The 21798-nt window shown below is 30.6% G+C and overlaps 1 protein-coding gene across 1 annotated transcript in view; it reads right to left on the reverse strand.

The window, feature by feature from the left end:
- The window catches only part of LOC130890665 (lachesin), a 397611-nt gene that overhangs the window by 15675 nt on the left and 360138 nt on the right, over positions 1 to 21798 (reverse strand). Inside the window, exon 8 of the mRNA XM_057794881.1 lies at positions 18312 to 18464. Coding sequence (XP_057650864.1) covers positions 18312 to 18464 — 153 coding nt within the window. The remainder of the gene's footprint in view (positions 1 to 18311; positions 18465 to 21798) is intronic.

The following is a 21798-nucleotide window of genomic DNA, read 5'->3' on the forward strand; positions in this document are numbered from 1 at the left end:
GTTATCTTATGGGTATATTTTATGAAGAGAAAAATACAAAATTTTTTATCCTGCAAATGTCAATTTGAGCTTTGTATACTTTGTATACTTGTCCTTTCACTATATTTGGAACAAAACTTGGGGAGATATTGTCAAACATTTGGCTTATGAGGCTTTCTGGTATTGCCTGTTTTTTCATAGTTGAGTTTTGATATTTTTTTTGACAAAACCCAAATTTTTGCGGTCGGCGTGTTTTTATTTAAACTGCTGACAAATTTTTTCCAGCATTCCTGTTGCTTTTTTTGAATTTTGAATAATAGTTTGCGTCCAGCTAGCATATTTTTCCATAAAAGATAATTCTCTAGGTTTGCAGTGGTTTTGTACATTTGATAAGCGTTTTCCGTTTATTTGTAGTTTGAGCACAATTATCGTCCCACCAAAGGGGTTTTGACACTTTTTTAAAACCGCCAGTACGACATTTCATAGATTTGGATGCTGCTTTGTTTATTATTTCTATTAAATACTCTAACGAGTTTATACCGTTACTTTAAATGTCGTTTACTATGCATTCTTGGAAATACACCCAATCAGCAGAGGACTCTACCCATTTTCTTGATGGTAATATAGGTAATGGAAGATATTGTCGGAATATCGAGATGTGAATAGGAAAATAATCAGACCCTAATGTATCATCTAACACGTTCTATTCTGTGTAACCCATCAGACTTGATGAAACTAGTGTGATGTCTATAGGCGAAGGTCGTTCGTTTGGCCTACCAACTTTTGTTAGCGGGCCATCGTTTAAGATAATTAAATTTGCTTAATCTATAGCGTATATTAATCTGTTACCTTGTGTATTATTGAGTGATGATCCCCAATAACTATGATGATAGTTGAAATCACCACATACAATTACATCACCCTAAATCTGCGAGAAAATATGTTGCCAGACGCTTGTATTTTAGGAGGCTTATAAACACAAAGTTTTTACATGTAAAAAGTTGTACCCGACCACATTTAATCTCTTTTTGTGTTTCTTGAAAAATATTCCAGTTTGAAATATTTGAATTAAATTTTTTCATAATTTGTTCAAACATGAACGGAATTTTATGTGAAATTTCGATTTCTAGCTTTTCTTTATATAACTAAAAATCATCCTTAAGGGAGCTGAGCAAGACAGAGTTGCTAGTGGTGGTTTGGGATTTGAAGGTAGGAGGTTTGTTAACTATAAGGGGAGAAATAGCTTTGCGTTTTTTGGGAGGTTGGGTATGTGGACGAGGCACCCAATTTTTATTACCTGGGGTATTTTCATTATCATTACCGTCATTTAGATGTGAAAACTTGGTGAGGTTATTTAATTCATTGTATATATTGTTTGAGGTAGTTTTACTGATGCTGGTAATTAGTACATTCTTTTGACACATATTTATGACCGTTTTGTGCGCAGTATATACAAAATTTATCACTTTCACATTCTCTACTGTCTCTAACATGTATTTATCTCATTTTATACACTTCTCAGTGTTACTTTTACAAAATTTCTTAGTATGTCGAGTAGTAGTAGCGAAGGCATTTGTAGCACTGCACTACAGGATAAACATATGGTTTTACTATAAACCGAACTAGATCAATTTTGACAAAACTAGGTAAATTATTTCCTAAAAATGTGACAATCAACATTTGTCTGGGTACGTACTGTACCTCTCTATCGGAATCAATAATTTTGCGTTTTATTCTTCTAAGGTCTACGACTTTTTTTCGTCTTCAATATTTTCTAAGATATATTTTTCGCTTAAAAATGTGTCAACTTCCCCAATTACCCCTTTTTTGTGATTGAAGAAGATCGGAATATAAGTTATCAATTTGTTGCCTTTCATTATTTCCTAACCTTTAATTAAATTTGCAGTATGATAGTTTTTAAAAATAATTTTCACTTTATTTTTACCAATCAGCTTGATATCTACTATATCTTTTTTTACATTTTTTTTCTTAAAAAGGTAATGACCTACCTTAATTGCAGAAATACGAATACTGGTTTCTGTAGTTTCAACAATAACATAGAACGGTCCGATATCGGTTGAAGAATATTTATTTTAATTGTATTTGTTTACATCAATGTCCATTTTGTCAGGAGTCTCATGTTGAAATGGGGGTCCTCCCCCGTCTGACTTGTCAGTCATATTAATATAAAGTTATTAACTTACTCAATGCCAAAGACGTTTTTAATGAATATCACCATTAGTAGAAGCTAATTTACTGTACTATATAAAGATAAGACATACCACACAAACCGACAATTCTATTCGAAGGTTCGAAAGGTACTCGTCAATTTGGGCGAGGATAATCAAAGTTTCCGCTTTAATAATGGTTGGACACTACGATTACTTTCTGCTCTCTACTCATTTTCAATTACGTGATACCAGATAAAGTTTTGGGGATGTTGGAAGCAGGTTTGCTGAAAGTTAAATTGGGCATTGGAAGAATTCAATATCTTTGTGCAAAAATATTGTCACTAATGAAGACTAAATATTGTTTTGAGCCATATGCTTTTACACTCCATACCATAAATTCAACAGTGCAATGTACATACTACAAAATTTCGGGTTTGCAATTGCAATTTGCATTCTTCTCGTCTCTTTTTCCCCTTCCTCGAGTATTTTAGTATTTCTAAACAAAACTGAGACTTAAAAACGACTACTAACTGAGGTCGGCGTCTTCTACAAATATGCATCCCAAGGCACTTAAGTGACGATCTTAGCCCTATGCTGTTATTCTGACTAGTCCCATGTTCGGTATGCATGTTTTGTCAGCAATTTCTCCGAACTACAGCGCAGCCTCTCGAAGCTTGGAACTTTTGTAACCGAATAATTTTCGAATTTTTACTTTCTACCTATCTCACGTATTTTTATTTAACGGTCGCTTAGTACAAGGGTATGGATTTTATCAACCATGTCTAGAGTAATTACAGTAAATTATTGTTCTGGCAATTCAACATTATTTGTGTATATATAACGTCTGAATATTTTCTCCAATTGTTTTTCTTAACACTCGAAACTCTTTTTTACATAGTTTTTTATGTTGCTTCGTTGTTCGATTGTTTGTGAGTGAATCCGAAAACTTGCAAAACATTTTTTGTTGGAATGTTGAGATGCTTAAATACCTCAAATTATTTAAAACGTGAAACAGTTACTTAAGAAGTATGTATTTTTTGTTCCTTATATTCTATTCTATTAGAAAAGCTCATTTAGCCACAATAATCAAAAAATATGAGCCCTAAAATTTCTATGCCAAAATTAGTATTATTTGCTCAAATACACATTTTCGACGCGTAATACTGAACATTTTATATTTCACATTTATTCCGCTTAAGAATCCTCTGTAAATTTGCTAACAATATGTAAAGCAAATATAATTCAACTGACTGACGTATTTAAAAGTAATATTCAAGAAATTCATTTTTATATGGTGTTATTCCCTATATTGGCCCAACAAGAGAAATAGTTTTCTTCAGATGACCAATCTGGCAACTGTTGTTAATCTAAGATAAATAACGCTTCTGTCAAATCACCCTCGTAGATCAGAATAAACCATTCCGAAAATGGCACTGTAATAATACTTACTAATATGTATTTCTTACTATTATATACACACTCTGGATTAATAATAGTATCAACGTCTGAACGAATTCTACGTCTTGTGGTACAACGAGACCTCAACGACTTACTCGCATTGAATGTGAACTACTAAACTCATTAATCTTTGTTCAGTTTATGGTAGCATTTCGCGTAGCTGCAGGTAATCTAGTGACATAAGAAAACTTAAATTACGTTCGTACAAAATTATTAATTAAAATGCATCCGCAAAACAATAAACTTATTTATTGTACCTAGGGATGCAGCGAAACTTGAGACTCATTTCGTAGGAAATACGCTAGAGGCTTTTTAGGGTTTTAATACTTTCATTGCAGAATTATCAAAAATAGGACAATAAAATATGCTGTATTCTTCAATTATTCTACTGCTTTTTTATCAGAGACAATATAGTCATTCGACTCTGCCAAGAAACTATTTTTATTCTAAAAAAGTAGTTTAAGCGGATAATTTATTTTGATAGTTTCCATGATCTCGGTGAAATTATTCCAAGGAGTAGGTAGATTGAGGCCTTGGAATAAATTCAAAAAGGAATCATTAGTTACGTGGATCATGCAGATTTAGACCACGGAAACGGATCACTTCTTGCCAATGAACGAATCTTTATATTATATAAAGATAGCGTACAGTCAGATCCTCAATATTCCATCCATTTTTACTAAAATAAAATATAAAACACTAACTATTGACTACCATAATTCATGAAATTCCTGTTTGAATTTTGATAAAGCAAACATTTTTCAGTCTAAGAGTACAACCACAAAAAACACCTATTTTTAGAAAGAACTCAAAATAATCAAAATGATTAATAAAAAACCGATTTAAATAACCTTAGTGTAGTCTATGCAATCTAAATCCATCTACTCCTACAAAAATTATTCATGATTTTTGTTCACAAAGTTTACTGAGGCTTTCCCGAATTGAATGTAATTTGTTGCATCTTGATCCGTCATACTGCTGAAAAATTCTTAGGTTTTATATTTTTCATGATATATTTCTTTGACTCTATGTACTTATTAGTTTTACAGGTTCTTTACTTATCCTAATATTTATTATATAAAAAGGCGCTGAAATTACTGAGGTTATATGAGTTATTTTTGAATGAACGTTTGACCTGATGAGATGGGTATTGTTGATCATATTCCGCGATATATATACCAAGTCATGTATTCAAGATTATGAAAAAATATTGTTGTAAAACACTAAACCTGGACCGAACTATATAATGTTTACATCGTTTGAGAAATCAATATTCAGAAGAAAAAATGGAATTATGGATGGATGGATTATGGACTAACTCCGAGAAATCAGATTTATCAGAACAATTTTTTGAGCGACATACAGTATAAAACACAATTTTGATTAAGAAACATTTTTTATGCCGTGATCGTCCGATCCTGTATTCTGTTTGCATTCAATAGTCAAATGTTAATCTATTTTGTATATGTCAAACCTAGAACAAGGTCCGAAACAAATGGTAAGAATGATTAAAGGACTTGACAGAAATATGGCAGGTTGTATCATTTCGCTGGATTTTTGAGGTGTCAAATTATCTATCTATGCTTAACAGACAATCATTGCATGCATTCCATCTTGAAATTTGATAATTTTTGTCACTATAATCGCATTGTAGATATTTTATTGCCACTTCACACATCATTTCATCTTAAGCCTCTGCTTACTGAACGGGTTTCAGATTGCAGAAATTTATCCATTTAACTGGAAATTTTTTGGAAAAAATTTTTGGATATTATATCCAATAATGGAAATATAACTTTGCCTAATCCTCTTTTGAATGGTGAACGACGAATATAACGTCAAAGAAAACTGGAGAAGTCTTAAGAATAAATGTAAAAAATGGCAAGCACCATAGTCGAATGACAAGATCTTAACAATCTTATTTCCGAAGCATGTGATAAAGACCAGTGCATTAGCTGATGAAAATATATTCATACAATTGTGGTATTAGATCTGAGAAGTAGAAATCAAAACTGTCGAAAGAAAAATTGAGAGAATAAGATCTACGACAATTTTCAAAAAATACCAACTGGTAAGAAGAAAGTGATTATGGATCGTCAAACCAACAGTCAAGAAAAAAAACCATAATTTATTTATAGAATATTACAAGAAAGCTACGTATCAGAGTACATAAAAAAATTTAACCGGCCTCCAATATATTGAAACAAATTATTTTGATTTTTAGACATCAAAGCTCTGTAACATTTGGTTGGTTAACTAATTTGGGAAAACAAAATGTCATTTAATGTATACGGTATTTTATTACTACATCTTGTATCGTACACAAACTATAACCAGATACTAACTTTTTGCCTGCCGTCGGAAAATTGGTAATTTCTCAAGCAATAAAAATATGTAAAACTGTAAACAATTGTTTTCCTTCAACTTATTTTTTTACATTTAATTTGTATCCTCAATAAATGGATGGTAACATACAATTTAGCAATTATCTTTGTTTACATAGTTTTACTGATATCTACTTATTTTTAATGAATAACTCATTCTCCACCTGTAAATCCGAGCATTATTATCGAGATTCGGAGCACGTTTCTGGTAAACATATTTTCATCTAGATTTACTGTGTATGAGTATAGGTAAGATCTATGTTCGCTTTTTGAGTGTAAATGGCTTATAATACATTTCTACTGAACTAACTAACGTGTGCTATTGCTTTCTTTTATTCAGTAATACAATTTATCTTTCTCTGGTTGTGAGGAGTTTTTATTTTTTTAAAATGAAACATTTATTTGACTCATCGTATAGAAAATAAATGTATACATTAATATTATATTATTCACGAGTGTATAATGAACGTTATTACATTTTATTCTGAAAACATTTTATAATACTCGTGATTTTTTATAATTTTCTGAATTTATACCTTGCTGTGTACAAGCCGCGAATAATATAAACTAGCGGCCTAGTATATGATTTATTGTGCGCCACTCAATTTTGATTGAATTTGAAATCGTTTCACTCACTTGTGAATATTATTAAAAATTTTTATTTGAAAGGAAAACCACACATTTCCGAATAATGCGTGGAAGTATGCAATGAAACTGGAAAAAAAATTCGACGGTCGCTTATTACCGTACTAATCCAGATTGCAGTATAGATTTTGGAAAAGGGGTGAGATTGCATGGAAATTTGGAGGTTCTTGAAAGATGATTACAAGTGTACATGCACAATCAAGGGTGGAAAAGGTTGTAAAAAAATACCACTTCTTCATACAATAATCGTTGTGCTAACTAACAATGTCAATTCAGATAAGGAGGTGGATTTATTTTCCTTTCGCTACATCCAAAAAGATTCATTAGCCATATTGTATACTTCTCTTGACTTTTCCAGCAATAAATTCAATAAGAAAAACCTCAATAAATTCTCAAATTTTTGGGAACGTTAAAGATAAGTAATGTTCATTTTCCAAATCTATTTCTAGTTTGGTTTTCAACACAATCTAACACAAAATATTAAGAAATTTAGAAATCTGCGCATACAAACAATAATTTTGATAGATTCGAGTCAAATTTATTTCATTTCAAGGCTACTTATTTATAAATTGTTTTAAAAACCATGGTATTTTATGAAAAAGATATACGACACGCAAATTCCAAATCATTGCTGACCTAGTTGCTTCGTGCCTTCAACTGCGGGTCCCGAGTTCTAGCCTGGTCTAAGAAACTCCAATTTTCGAAAATTTGTCAATTTTATATAATTGAATTGAAAATATTCAGTGATTTACAAATGATGGAAACCAACTTTCACAGCAAAACCATAGAATTTATAATTTAATAAACGAAGCAACTGACAGCAGTGATTAATGGATTCATAACTGCTGTGATTGATGGGTATTATTAAGATCAAGCAAACACACTTTAAATAGCTATATTTTACAAGAGTCATGGATAAAATCAATTTTATTCATAGTTTATTATTTTGGTTTATACCAATACATGCCAATATGTGAGTATGGTGCATGTACTTTTACTAATTAACTAAGTAGCTCTACTTAATAAACAAACATTATTATTAACATGGAGAGTATCCTGATTTCTGCACAAGTGTAGTTTCAAAATATTCTCAGTTTTTTTCTGTCTAGATTTTAGTAACTTTCATTTCCAAGTATTAATTGAAATAACATATTTTATAAACCTTCTCTTTAAGATCCATACCATATGCTTGCACCAATATTTTTTTCAGTTGGTGCACAAGATATTAACCCTTCGCCGGGCGCTACGCCCTACGCCCTACGACAGGTATTTTGGTTATTATTAGGAAATGGAAATTTCCGATTACCTTCTGGGTTAAAGTTATTCTACCTGCTATTCATTCCTTGCAATAAAAGGAAAAAAGTGATTCTCAGTCGTTCAATGAACAGTGAACAGTAAGCATGAAAGTTGTCAACTGCCGTTGTCTATAGTTTTGATTTCATCTATGCAAAATAATGATGAAATTTACAAAGACACCAAGAAGCCAGATATGATTATGGATTATAATACCACCAAAGAAGGAATTGATGGTAATTTTTTATCACATAATGAACATAGCTGGGATCAACACGCAGATATTGTTTACTTCAGGATTATCTATGGAAGACGTCGAAGAGACGGCTACCTCTTCAGATGCAGTGCCCACAGAAATGCGACTAAGAGGTTGGTGTAAACAGTGCAAATCAAGAAAATCAAAAACGACAAAATCGTGTGAAAAGTGTTCAGCGTTTGTGTGTGGAAAACATTCCAAAATAATATGTAAATATGTAGTTCATAATACATTTTGTAATAATATTGTGTGATAAAAATATAATCTTATTTTGAATAAATTAATTTAATTTTTTTGTTAATATATACTTTTTGTAATATATTGTCTAATAAAATTATGACCATATTTTAAATAAATTGTTTTAATTTTTGTTGTTGTTAGTTTATACTTTTTTCGTCTATAAATGAACAATATCATAATGATAGCAAATAAAATCATCCCTATGAGTGAATTGGTAAGTGAAATAGAACAAGATTTGTACGCCGTCCAGAAAACGGTTAGCGCCTGGTGGTGTTGCAAAACCCTTAGCGCCTAACGAAAGGTTAACACTATAGCTTTCTTTATGACTATTTTTGATTATTTCACAAGCTGTATGCACCTAATTACCAATTAGAGGATGTCGGAAACTTTTTTCTGCAGCCATTTCCAAACGTTTTTATTCGGTTATTATAGATTTTTGATGAGTCAAATTTAGTAAGGAAAATTGGAAGTTCTTCATGTTGTCAGAAATCGATAATTTGGTACACATCCTAAATACCAATTACAACAAAACTTCATACTGAGTGTGAATGTAAATCGCTGGATAGCGATTTAAATAATTTTCCACAAACTACTCGATATGAATATGAACTGAAAAGACGTACAGACGGATCGAGAAGTCTCATAGTACTTATCATACTGCAATACAATCTATTTTGCATTTAAGTGTAAGAATTTTCAGATGGATTCCGCATAAAGCACGTCAAACAATTGAATATGATGGAGAAAAACATCGATTTTTGTCTCCTTGCCCGTATTTACCTGAGGATTTTTTCTTGTTCTGTACTTTTAAACAAAAGATGCACGGACAGCGATTTAAATCACCTCAAGTTGTTGAAGACCATGTTTCTACGATATCAGATTCAAAGTGAAAAAATATTTCTAGAATTGGCTTGGACATAAGCAAAAAAGTAAGTAGGTGTGTTTCAATAAGTAATAAAACATTTTATTTCGAACTTGTTCATTTATGTTTCACTTCTAAAAGCTGTATAACTAAAAGCTTAAAAGACAACCCTGGTGTATATGATTTTATCGGTAGTTGATATATCAAAACTAATTTTTCCAAAAACACCTGAATGTGCTTCGTCCAAACATTGTTATAATTTTGGTGATGTAGAATATGTCTTGACAAAAGTAGTTACAACTTTTTTCAAATATCTTATCTTATTTCACGCGTTTGACTACTACAAATTCCGTGTGAATTGACCATAATTGTGATAAACCTATATATAAAGTTACATAGGTATATTGCAACATGGTTTTCTCCTATATTTTATGCATTGTAATAATCGCTATTTGAATTCCATCGAATTTATTACCTGTTTTATAGTTATCGAAAATTATTTGTACCAACTACTTATGTTCATCATTACGATCGGTTTCCTTAATAACAATCTGCGTGTGCCTACACTGCTTTTTGTCAGTTTTTGGGGGTATCGATCCTTAAGAGAACTATCCATATTTCTATCCCCATTCGAAGTGTAAACCACGTGATTTCATCCACCTGTTACAGTTTGAGGCGAATTCTCCATTTAATTTTATGTTTTCAGTGTGTGTTATATGATAAACGTGTAATAGTGGTAGATTTTAACTTGAAATATAAACCTACACATTGCTATCCGCAAAAAAAAATTTTATTATGTTTGAATCGAATTTATTACTTTACTACAACTGATGTAGTGGGAAATAGTGAACTGAAACTGGAAAATATATGGTCTTACCCTTTTAAGACGATTGGAAAAGTGAAGTTTCACATAGTTTTATAATATAATAGAGTCCTGTTCAGAATTTTGAAAAATATGTATAATTTTTTGTGGTTCCATTATTACTACTACTCACACTTACCGATGAAAAAGATGTGATTTTATATTTTATTTTATAACGTTTTTAAATCATTTGAATTGCGATAATGAAATGAACCGTGATTATACATAATATATAAATACAAATTTTAAAACAAAAGAGACCTAAAATCAAGAATATTTAGATACATTAATATATCAAAAGGTAAGAAATGAGAAATTAAAGAAATTTGGATAGCTTAGCTTTGAGCAAAAAATTATATTGTTTGGGTCGGAAAACACGACGACTGTACACTACGATCAACACGACAGAATCGGAGTTCTTTTGTTAAAATGAAAACTATCGTATGAATTAATGAAGTTTGTGTAATTTCTCTATTGATGACTAGATGTTTTCGATAAATAATATGATTGTTTCTGACGCTGATCAACTAGCATGGTCAACTTCATAAGTACTTATTTTTTATTTTTAATGTGTAACAGATTCACTGCTAAGTATCATAAATCCTTCTGTGAACATGTTACATGGTGCTATTACTCTTTATTTTAGGTTATTCCATGCGTCTCACAAAGCATGTTTCATGGAGGTTGTCGGTTATCAGTAAGCTTTATAGCACTTAATCATAAACGTCTTATCTGACGAATTTGTTGTTTCGGAAAATCGTCTACCCTCCAAATTTATTTATGAGAATCTAGTAGACACAACATTTCTTATTGCTATAAATAAAGAATTTACGGTTTGTAAGAATTGGGAACATGATGAATTGAACTATCCGGAATCGAAAAATAGGAAATAAATTTGTCCAAAATGTAAAATGTTAAAAATGAAAGTGGATTCAAATGGACATTTAAAATACTGCAAAATTTTTCTAATTATCTAATTAAAAATTCAATTAACAAAATACGGAATGATAAATGCCATTTATTCTTATCTCGTAAGGAAACGATTCTTAAGCTTAGTTTATGCAACCAAAATTAAACATTGTTCTAACAAATTGAATTACTAGTTGCAATACTCTGTAATGGTTTTTTCAAGTTGTTAATTCAATTCCTTAATTTTGTGAAGTTATAAGCACACAATACATTAGGTCTATCTGTATTGGTGAAATTTTTTTGTTTACAACATTCTTGTTTTTTGACTATGAGAATGATTTTCGTTATTAAGCCCATTTCCACGATGGCAGTTTCTTTTTAAAACTGATAAAAAAAATAGTAAAAAGCAATATCTGAAAGTCACCAATAACCTTTAAAAGATGTAACATTTATAGACAGTGTCAGGAGTTTTTCACATTTGTATGACAAAAAGGACTCATAGAGAGAATTTTTATTGGTTTACCAGTAATTTATAATTATCCTCAATTTACTGCAAAAACCAAAAAATCACTACCAAAAAAGTTTAGTTGGAAGTAGATTTTAATTTGGTTCTAATTTTGGCTGCATAAACCAATCTTTTCCACTAAATCTTGTGAATAGTTTTTTTTGTCATTCAACTCTATTATTTTAACCTTCTTATTACTTTGATTTGTTTTGCATCACCTAGCAGCTCAATTTTGTGCAGTAGTAAGTATGACCAGTTTTCAAAGGGTTGTACACTACCAATTAATAAATTAACTAACCTGATCTATTTTTGTGTATGCTACTAAAACAGATGGTGAATAATTTTTGAGTATCGTAACTTAAGATGAAGATTCCAATAATATGAGTTATTTATATATAGAACATCAGCAGTTTTCTTTTGAGTATCAAGGATCAACTCGAAAAATTTCCCTTCTAGAGGACTTCATACTCAGTATTTATTCAACGGTAATGTTTCTACATATTGAGTGATATTATCAAAGTAGCATCTTTTTTATGAACCAATTTTGACTTTTTAAACGGAGTATTCGTTTCTGTTCATCCCATGTTACGTTAGTTTTGAAATTCACTTCTAATATATATGTTTTTTTCGAATAAATGCATACCTATTTTTAAAGTTTTTACAAAATAAACTGTTTTATTCACGAAACACACGCAGCTTCTAATTATATGTACTTTGCAGTTCTTCTAATAATTCTTGTGAAATTTTGAATACGGATTGGATACCCGACAGAAATGGAATGTCACAGATATTATCTTTGTTATACTGTCGGCACGTCCACTTGAACTCTACAACGGCAAACTAGTGCAGAAATTAACACTTCCTGACAAATTTGAATTCAACTGGGACAGTTTACTCGCTTCTGTATTCCCCGAACAACGATTTTAACTTATTAGTTATATATAGTTATTAATATAAGCTTATTCAGTTTTACCCTTTGGAATACGAGAATGATAAAGATACAATTATTTTTCGACTAGAATGTAGCTTATTGTTCTGAGTCCATATAAACTATAGAATACACACCTTGAATTGTAAAAATCTCAGTAGATAGAATTGAGAATCGTGACTACACTTGATTTTAATTATTAGAAAAAAATCTTTGAAACTGATAATATGCTACAAAGAATAGCGGTAACGAGTATTATTTTTTTGGTAACATGTATCGACTAGATATGTGTACAAGGTGCTGATTTGAAGACTAAAGGTGCGTGTTCGTGTCTGGTAACTTTTAATCGCTCACACTTTTTGCAAGCTCATGCCTACTTGCGGCAATCTTTCTTTATCGTTTGCTAAACAAACTGCTGAGAGACGGACTTTGCAGTGACTTTTGCACAGAGGTAAGAGAGGTGATGTATAGAGGTGAAGGCAGCTACTCGTTCCAGTTGCTAAGAGGAACCTGATTGCAATAACTTCTTAAGTTCTTCGTCGTTCGTTTACGAAGCTGATAGGTCGGCATATTCGATCGGTTCTTCGATTTATTCAATGCATGAGAACGTATAGGTAACCACGTTATCTTTCCTGCTTACATGGCATATATCTTTACTGAACTGGAAGAGGAAATCGAGGTGGCACGCTTGTCGAGAAGAAGCCTTCTCAAGTTTCCATAGAAACTTGAAAGGTTAAGGTTTGTAGTTAGATATCCAGATTTCATCTTACCGAATTTAGTTATATGAGCAAAAGTTTTCACGTGTTAGTTTATTTGAATTTTTTTATCCTATACTATCTGCAATAAAAAAAACAAGAATTGAAATATCAAATTGAAAATTAAAATGATCAATATTTAGATATAAACAAAAAATTTAAAATTCAAACAGAAGCGGCCCGAGTATCCAAATAATTCAAAGCCTGTCGATATCTGTTATTTTTCGAAATTAAAAAATATTAATGGTAAAACAAATTGAAGATTAATCACCCTTTATCTTTCTCTATATTTTCATAGTCTATGTTGCTAAAAAATAGCTTGCTTCTTACTTTTAATTTTAATTCTCTAAAAAATTAAATATATCTACCGATTTCACCCCAGCATTTTTATTAAATATACAAATATTAGACTCACTATTTTAACGCACGCAGAGCAGTACATTTTTCCCATATCCATACGTAGCTCTTTTTATGGCTTAATCCATACTGACGCAGAGCCGACTTACTTATAAAAATTAATATAATACATCAATACATCAACACTACAAAACTCTATGCAGACCGCCTAACAAAACTCAGTGTTAATGGTTTATAACGACTTACTGAGAATATATGCAAATATTTGAAAAATATATATAATATGCAAAGTATGCTCTTTGCATGTGTGGGTTTCCTTACTTATAAACAAATTTTGATGAAATTTCATTTCCTTTTGTGACTTAAGACTCAAGGTTTATGGTATCTTTGATTGAACTTATCCGATAAATTTTGAGAACCTTTTCAAAGACAACTAGAGAAGCAAGGGCACTACAATTTTCAAGTAAAAATTATCTTAATTAATGTTGTGATTCAAAACTAAACTTTTTCTATTTTCATACGTTCTGGTTAGTTTGTATCCATTTTAGCAATTTTTATAACAATATTGGAAAATTCCCTATAACCTCAGAGAAATTTCTTTTATACTCGAAACTAGTTATACGATGAAACTCATCTTTTCATAGTCGATTTTAAATGATACCTACTGAAGAATGCATGAACAACGTATAGCTCTTCTTTACTTTCCAATATGTTATTTGCTTGTACTGTGACCTTCAAAACAATATTCGAAAACAATCAATAATAACACTTCAATTTGAAATACTTGTGGAACCCTCTTCTATTGTTCATGATAAAATTAATCAAAATTCAAACTCCTCTGACAAGATATAGATCATTTTTTAATAAATGAAACCCTGCACCGTAGCACGTTCCTAAGATATTTTTTTTTACATATTGAGGATCCTTGTGAGTCATAAAGCGAGGATCAGGTGTGTATATCATATCATTATGTTTTATGAAAATTGTATCGAACAGTTTTCAGCGTAAGAAAGATATTAGATTACTTATTTTTCAATTTACTCAATTTCAAAATTATAAAAAGTAAATTAAGAGCTACCATTGTATTCAGTTGACATTTGAAACATCTATCTATTAGTAGTAGCAACTAAAGATGACATATACATTATCAATATTAATTTACAGCATATTAATAGATTGCAAATTATGAGGTAGCCTTAAACTATTATTTGCCATCTGAAGTTCTACTACAACTACACCAATGAAGTGACAAACATTTAAAACGTGAACTACAGTGTCCAAAGAGTTATCCGCTAATACACTTAAAACATTGTACACATATTGAGTGTATGATGTGGAATGAACTTAAAAGTTAAAATACCTAATTTTTTGAAAAAATTCGAATCCGTTGATTGATATTTTCAATTTCATTTTGTTACATATAATAATAATGAAATATGACATCATACCTAGTTTTATAAGATGTATAAAATGATATGTAATTGCCAAATAGTCAAATTTTTATTCTTTACTTTTTACAAGGAAAATTGAATTAGAAAATATCATTTCTTGATACTTGGACAACTTGTATACTTCTCTATTTTATTAACAACCGACAAGCTAGATATTCACCAAAAATGGGGTTTCTTTAACGGAAATGCACTAGAATAAATTTTACATATTCTAATATGTTTTCTGATGGATCTATTTTTCTCAAATGTTGTCAAAGTAAATTGTTGAATTTAAACGTAACAGAATGATGTATGATAGTTGAGATCCTTGCAACACAACCTTGTTTATGATACCTCGAATGGGCTCATATGGTTCCAACAAAATAATGTGCCTCATTATTTCGCAAGAATTTTGGATGGATGGATTGGTAAAAGGGAATTCATCAAATGATCACAGATTGCAATTATTAAGATTTTTTTATAGAGATATTTTAAAAACAAAGTTATGTGGCACATGTTTTATTACATAAATCTCTAATGTTTCAAATTAAGAAGTTCCAGAAATAAGGCAAGTTTTCGCTCCTCAAATATGAGTGAGATGAACAATTCTTCAATTTGCGTACACTCTATGTCTAATATGGATATTTTCTATCTGGTAGTTATTATGTCCGGATCTTACTTTTATGAGGTGTTGAAATAAAGTGATATACTAGATATACCACTAGAATCGGTTTGGAGGTGTGGATATACGATCGTCGTTTAATAGGAGTTTGAACCTGATCAAGTTATTTATTGTTCAGTAGGCCTACGAAGAAAGTTTGGTCAAAATCCTAACTGCTTTGGTAGTTCATGGCATTTTCAAATAAATCGATAGAAGACGAAGCATATAACAGAAGGTTTTTAACTGCAAGAGCTGATGAAAATATCCAAAGATGTGTCCGAAAACTGGTGATCGTTGGTTGATAACCAGACGGTGGAGATTGAATCAAATCATCATCCCTCAGATTTTAACTAATTAATTGAGGATTGTAAAAATATGAGAAAATTCAATAACTAACTTTTTGACAAAAAAACATTTCTGTGGCTCCTCAACCTCCTTACTCAACTGACTTAACTCGTTACATAATTTTTGAAGATAAAAAAATATCTAAAAAGTTGCAACCGACCAGCTGAAGTTTATCCCAGCATAAGAGTTCCAGCACTATTATGGAGAGTGTTTATAAGGCTGCTTGGCTTCTCAAAAAAGGTATGTATGTCCACTCAAATAAAAATAATTTTTCTTCAATTTTACAACACACTTTTTGTAAGTATTTATATAAATGAAGGCCACCAACAGTAATCAGTAGATGTGATTTCGAGCTGGATGTAGAAAAAAACCAGTTACCAATAATAAAAACACTATCTTCAACAGTATAATGTTTCCAAAATCGTTAGAAATTTATTCAAAATGACTTTGTCCAGTACTGAAAGATTTGGAGGAAGCAAGTTGAGTTCCAACTTAAAACAGACACTCAATAAATAGGATAAGCAATAGTTTGTTCAAAAATTAGAAAAAGGGGACATTTTAAAAATCATGGAATCTGAACATATCAACCTGCTTATATTCATGAGTAGATATTGTTTCGTTTTGTTTTATGGATTTAATAGGAATCAATTGACTAGACTAGTTATAGTGTACAGTATCTAATTGAAAAATTTCCATATCAATTCAGGTGAAATTGTCAATGGTGAACAATTACAAAGTATCATACATAAAAATGTATAACATCCCCTAAAAATTTGGTTTCTTAAAGACAATAGACTCAGCTTAATCAATTATAGATTAATCAAAACATTTACAAAAGTTGTTTAGGAATTGACCTCATACTTCAGTCGCCCTCAGCTTTCTATTATATATGAACTGAAACCATGTGGAGAAAAATGTCAGTAGACATATTAGAGGATTAAGAATAATGTCTTTGGGTAGAGTTTCTCCACAATGATTCGTATCATCTCATCGTGTTACATAATTTCAATGGATTTTTAGGCATTAAATTGATTCGTGAGATATATAAATTCCGGCAACTGTCTATCTCACACTCAAGTGAGGATTACCAGTCACCAAATAAAGATCGAGACTGAGAAAATGGATCACTATGAATCCAGTAGATGACAGTCAAACCCCGCATGAGGTTAACTGAGAATTGAGCGATAAATCCGATGTTTGACTATCACTTTATGATAACTATAGAATGATCAAATTCTCATGATCGCTATATGTATAATTTTTTAGCTATAGTGTAGCTAACGTCTAAGATTATTTATGAAATCTTTGAGATATCTAACATTGATAAGATTGTGCTTCTGTACTTTGGCAAATGTCAGTTAAGAATCTCATGGATCATACTTTATAGTCTATTAGCATATTTTGTATATGGAATTCACAGTTTGGTCAATGGAAGTAACAACACGAAACGATAAGTTAACTATGTCTATTGTAAAAGACAGGTTTTGAACTATCTTTTAAACAGTTGAAGTCCGGGCTGTTTCAGTTCGAAATTTTGAATTTCCTATGTTATTATCATTTTTGTGAACTTCTCTTTTATTTCCAAAAAGACATCATTCCTAAATTTCTATTATTCATACAAAATTGCTTTAAATAAGTATCGTTAAAACTATGTTAAGGATCCCCTGGAGTAATAATATTTTTCGAAACTAAAATTTCTGAAAATCTGTAGAATATACGACCTTTTGTATTTATTTTTCATGAATTTACATACATTGAATTTGTTCATCGTCCATTCATGCAAGCTAATAGACTTGAACTGCCTTACTCCTCGAATCGCTTGTTGATCAAAATAGGCCATAACAAATGGAAAATGAATAAAGTTGTACGCAATTAGATTAATCGTAGCAACAGTTTTTTCCATAGTGTTTTAGACCTTCTTTGTGTCTACCCGTGTCGAGTTATACTTCAGTTTTAAGGATTTGACAAATAGGAATTATCACTCTTCATTTATAATTCATTTATAATATATAATTGGAACTTAGAAACGCCTTTGTATACTAAAAAACAAACACAAAGAGAAATAACAGTAAGTATTTAACTATTAAGTACATGATTCCATTTACAGTAAACATACATTACTAGTGATAATTTTTCTTTGTAATAAAATACTATGTACAAAACGTATATATCAGCGGAATACCCAATGTTAAAAACAGTTTTTTTGAAATGCATAATTTAAAAACGTGCTGGTGCAATAAGCATTTGATGTGGGTTTTATGTGATCTATACCTGAATTCTGAGGAGTTGAAGGGGTATAAAATCCTACGCCTGAATCATATGCTGGACCAGATTGAACAGCATCTTTCTCCGAAGAAGATACCATTACTACTTTCGAGCGATCTTGCTGATTGGAGCTTCTACTTGTGTTGCGCTTTCCACTGTCTGTAATAAGTGGATTTGATTAGAGTTTCTGATAGACAATCAGCTACCCCATCAACAAAAAAACTATAGTTTCTATATATACCTTTTGTTTTCTTTTGTTATTCTATAATTGATTTGAGAATATATTCATATCTTTGATTATAACAAAAATTATTACCACGCGAAAAACATGTTCGCTTTAATGAAGGTGATAATACATATACAGGAGGACATATAAGAGATCTGGATTTGATGAAACACGATGCGTCTTTACTAATCAAACGGTGAGTTGAAAAACTAGAGACGTACACAATATATTCATGAAAGTTGTCCAAATTGAGCATAATTATTCGAGGGTCCATATGTCCCGAGTGGCATTAATTTATACTCAACCAAAAGATAGCAAACATATCAAAAGTTGAGGACAGTGCAATTTCCATGGTTTCCTCTACGGAATATATTTATTATGAGAAGTCATGTGGTCAGTAATTCGAAGAAATTGGATTCTATTGTCAGAATAAGGGAAAGCAAATATTACTAAGCCATTCGGTGAACGGATTGTTCGAAATCAAATAAAATTTCGAAATTGTTGATTTTTTGTTGTTTCATAATTAAGCGTAGGCTCATAGTAGCACAAGCTAACCTAACCTAACTTAACAATGATATTATTATGGAATTTGGGACTATTTTTAATATTCATTGTTTAACTCGATCCGCACAATTAACATGGGATTATAGGACACGTTAACAAAACCAATTTCCTTGAAATGGAATGTGATAGTGGTCATAATCTACAATGTCTATATTTTTCTCACCCAGTTTACTTCAGATATATATTTATTGGAATTATAATATATATTAGAAACCAAGTGATTTTTGTGTATCATGAAAACTATGGAATGGTATCCTTCTATTGGTTGCATGAAATTGGGTTTGTCAATGTTACAGAAATAAAATAATGATTTATTAACGAGTTAAAAAAAAGACTGAATGTGTATTTTTTATCTTGTGGCCCTATATAGTTTAACGTACATTAAAAAATAAACAGTTCCATTATTTCCATTGCATTAATACAATTTCTTTGAATTGATGTCTTTTCGTTCGGCAGTCAAAGTAAATTGCAAAGAACTTTAGACAGGCACTGTATTACAAATGTAATACGAAAGATTTCATGCTGATATTTATGTGTAATCGTATGAATTCCAGACCATTTAACGTACTCCTCTCGAAACGTTCTTATAAATTGAGAGTCGATTTTACACCTTAATTCGTAAAATTTTAAGAAGACAACGACGTGACTCTTTTCTACAAATAGAAAGGATATTTACGATGGCACTATCTACTGAAATTAATAGTTTTTGCAAACATTGTGACTTCCCACAAAGTAAATCGATACGTATTTTGAGCAAAATACCCGTAAAGTTTCGATTTTTATTAAGTTTGAAAATGGATGGAAATATTGCAACATTATAATCAAGTAACTAATAAAATAAAATAAAATTCATAGAATATAGTTGAACCAATCGATACAGTGAATTTTAAATTTAGACGTATTATATTGGTTCTTCATCATATAAGGCTTAAATAGTCATGAATCTTATTTTTATTGTTGATAACTGCTAAGGCCTCAGGCAATAAGTTGTATTCCGTAGAGTTACTGCTTAATGTTATATTATATTTTGTTTAGTTCTGTTGTGTTTTATTGGAAATATGATATGTTGTACAAAGTAGTAATGAAGTTATACAGGTTGGTGGAAGTATTATCTACAAAAAAGTTGCACATATGAATCAACATTTTATTTTAAATATATTTGATTGTCTTGACATGAAAAATATTCAGAAATAGACATTGTAAGAATCATAAAAAATTGAAAAATTTTTCATTCATCTAGTTATCACGAGAATAAAAAATAAAGAAAACATGAATTTTTCATCTTAACACAGATGTCTATTTTGATTTAATTTTTATTTTGATATTCATAATTTAGGTCATCTATTGATTAATTTAAATACGCCAATTGTCGGTGTAAAGTTATATTTTGATAAAGACCGCAATAGGTCGAAAGTCAAATCTGTCTTTGAAGAAATTATAGAAAAACCTAGATTCAAATTTTTCACATAGTTTAAGACAAGTATTGACATCTAGTAAGAACTCTACTTCGGATTATAGCATTACACAATTGAATTGGTAACACATATATGTAGGTATAACGTTATTCACCGATTGTAACCATTCTTTTTCAAATATAGAATAATGAAACATCACCTTTGGGAAAACATTTTAAAGCGAAAAGAAATTTTTTATACTACTTCAATGATTGATAAAACAAAAAATAAATTATATTTAATGCTGCACGCAATTGGGTAAATAATAACACCTAATATTTTCATTTAAATCTTAGTTACCATGTGAAGATTCGAATGATTCTGTGCTTATTGAGCATCACGGCGACCAATATAATAAAGATTATATTGTTAATATCATTTATTTCTTCTATTGAAATTCATATACTGATGAAATGACAAAAATGAATTTTTTTAAATATTTATGACATTCTGTTAACAAATAGGAGAGATGTAAATGTTCTGGCAAAACATCCATGAGGATAAAATAAGGAGAAAAGTAATTTGTTAGAATATTAGGACTGATACTTTAACTAAAATTAGTCTTAATTATCACGATCGTCGAAATTTTAAAAGTAGCGTACCCCCGGTAACAGAGGGCTTTCAGAAGTGTCTTTTAATTTTCAGTAGGTATAGAGGATTCATTCTGGAAAGTTTCATGACTATATGACAATTCCAAAAAAAGGAAAATAAGGGATACGTAATAATGAAAGGACAAGTATTTGATGAAGTACCCACTGTTGAATACCTGGGAATCGTTTTTATAGAAGATCAAAAAAAAGACATAGGGATAACGAACAGTGTAAGAACAGCCAATCGAATACTATGCTGTAAATAATACAATATTTTGAGAAAATAACTAGACTATGACATAAAAATGGAGATATAAAACCGTAACCGTACCTTAAAACCGTACTTAACTGAATATGTGGAAGTGAGAACTGAGTAACAAATAAAAAGGTACATAGTAAAATAGCTAACGTAGAGATGAGACAGCTAAGGAAGATAGCAGGTAAAACGAGAATGGACAGATCAAGAAGAAAAACTTGGCTAGAACAAGTTGACAGGGAGCAGGAAGAAAAGGAAAACAATACGACAAATGAGAATAACAGAAAACAATTAGAAGAAAAATGTTTATGCAAGTATTTCAGAGAAATTTTTCAAGAGTCTTTTTTATTTGTTGTCATCAATTCCACTCTCTTCATCAGATTGAATTTATCAGACGTAGTTT

The sequence above is a fragment of the Diorhabda carinulata genome, chromosome 1 (assembly GCF_026250575.1).
Source record: "Diorhabda carinulata isolate Delta chromosome 1, icDioCari1.1, whole genome shotgun sequence".
NCBI lineage: Eukaryota > Metazoa > Arthropoda > Insecta > Coleoptera > Chrysomelidae > Diorhabda > Diorhabda carinulata.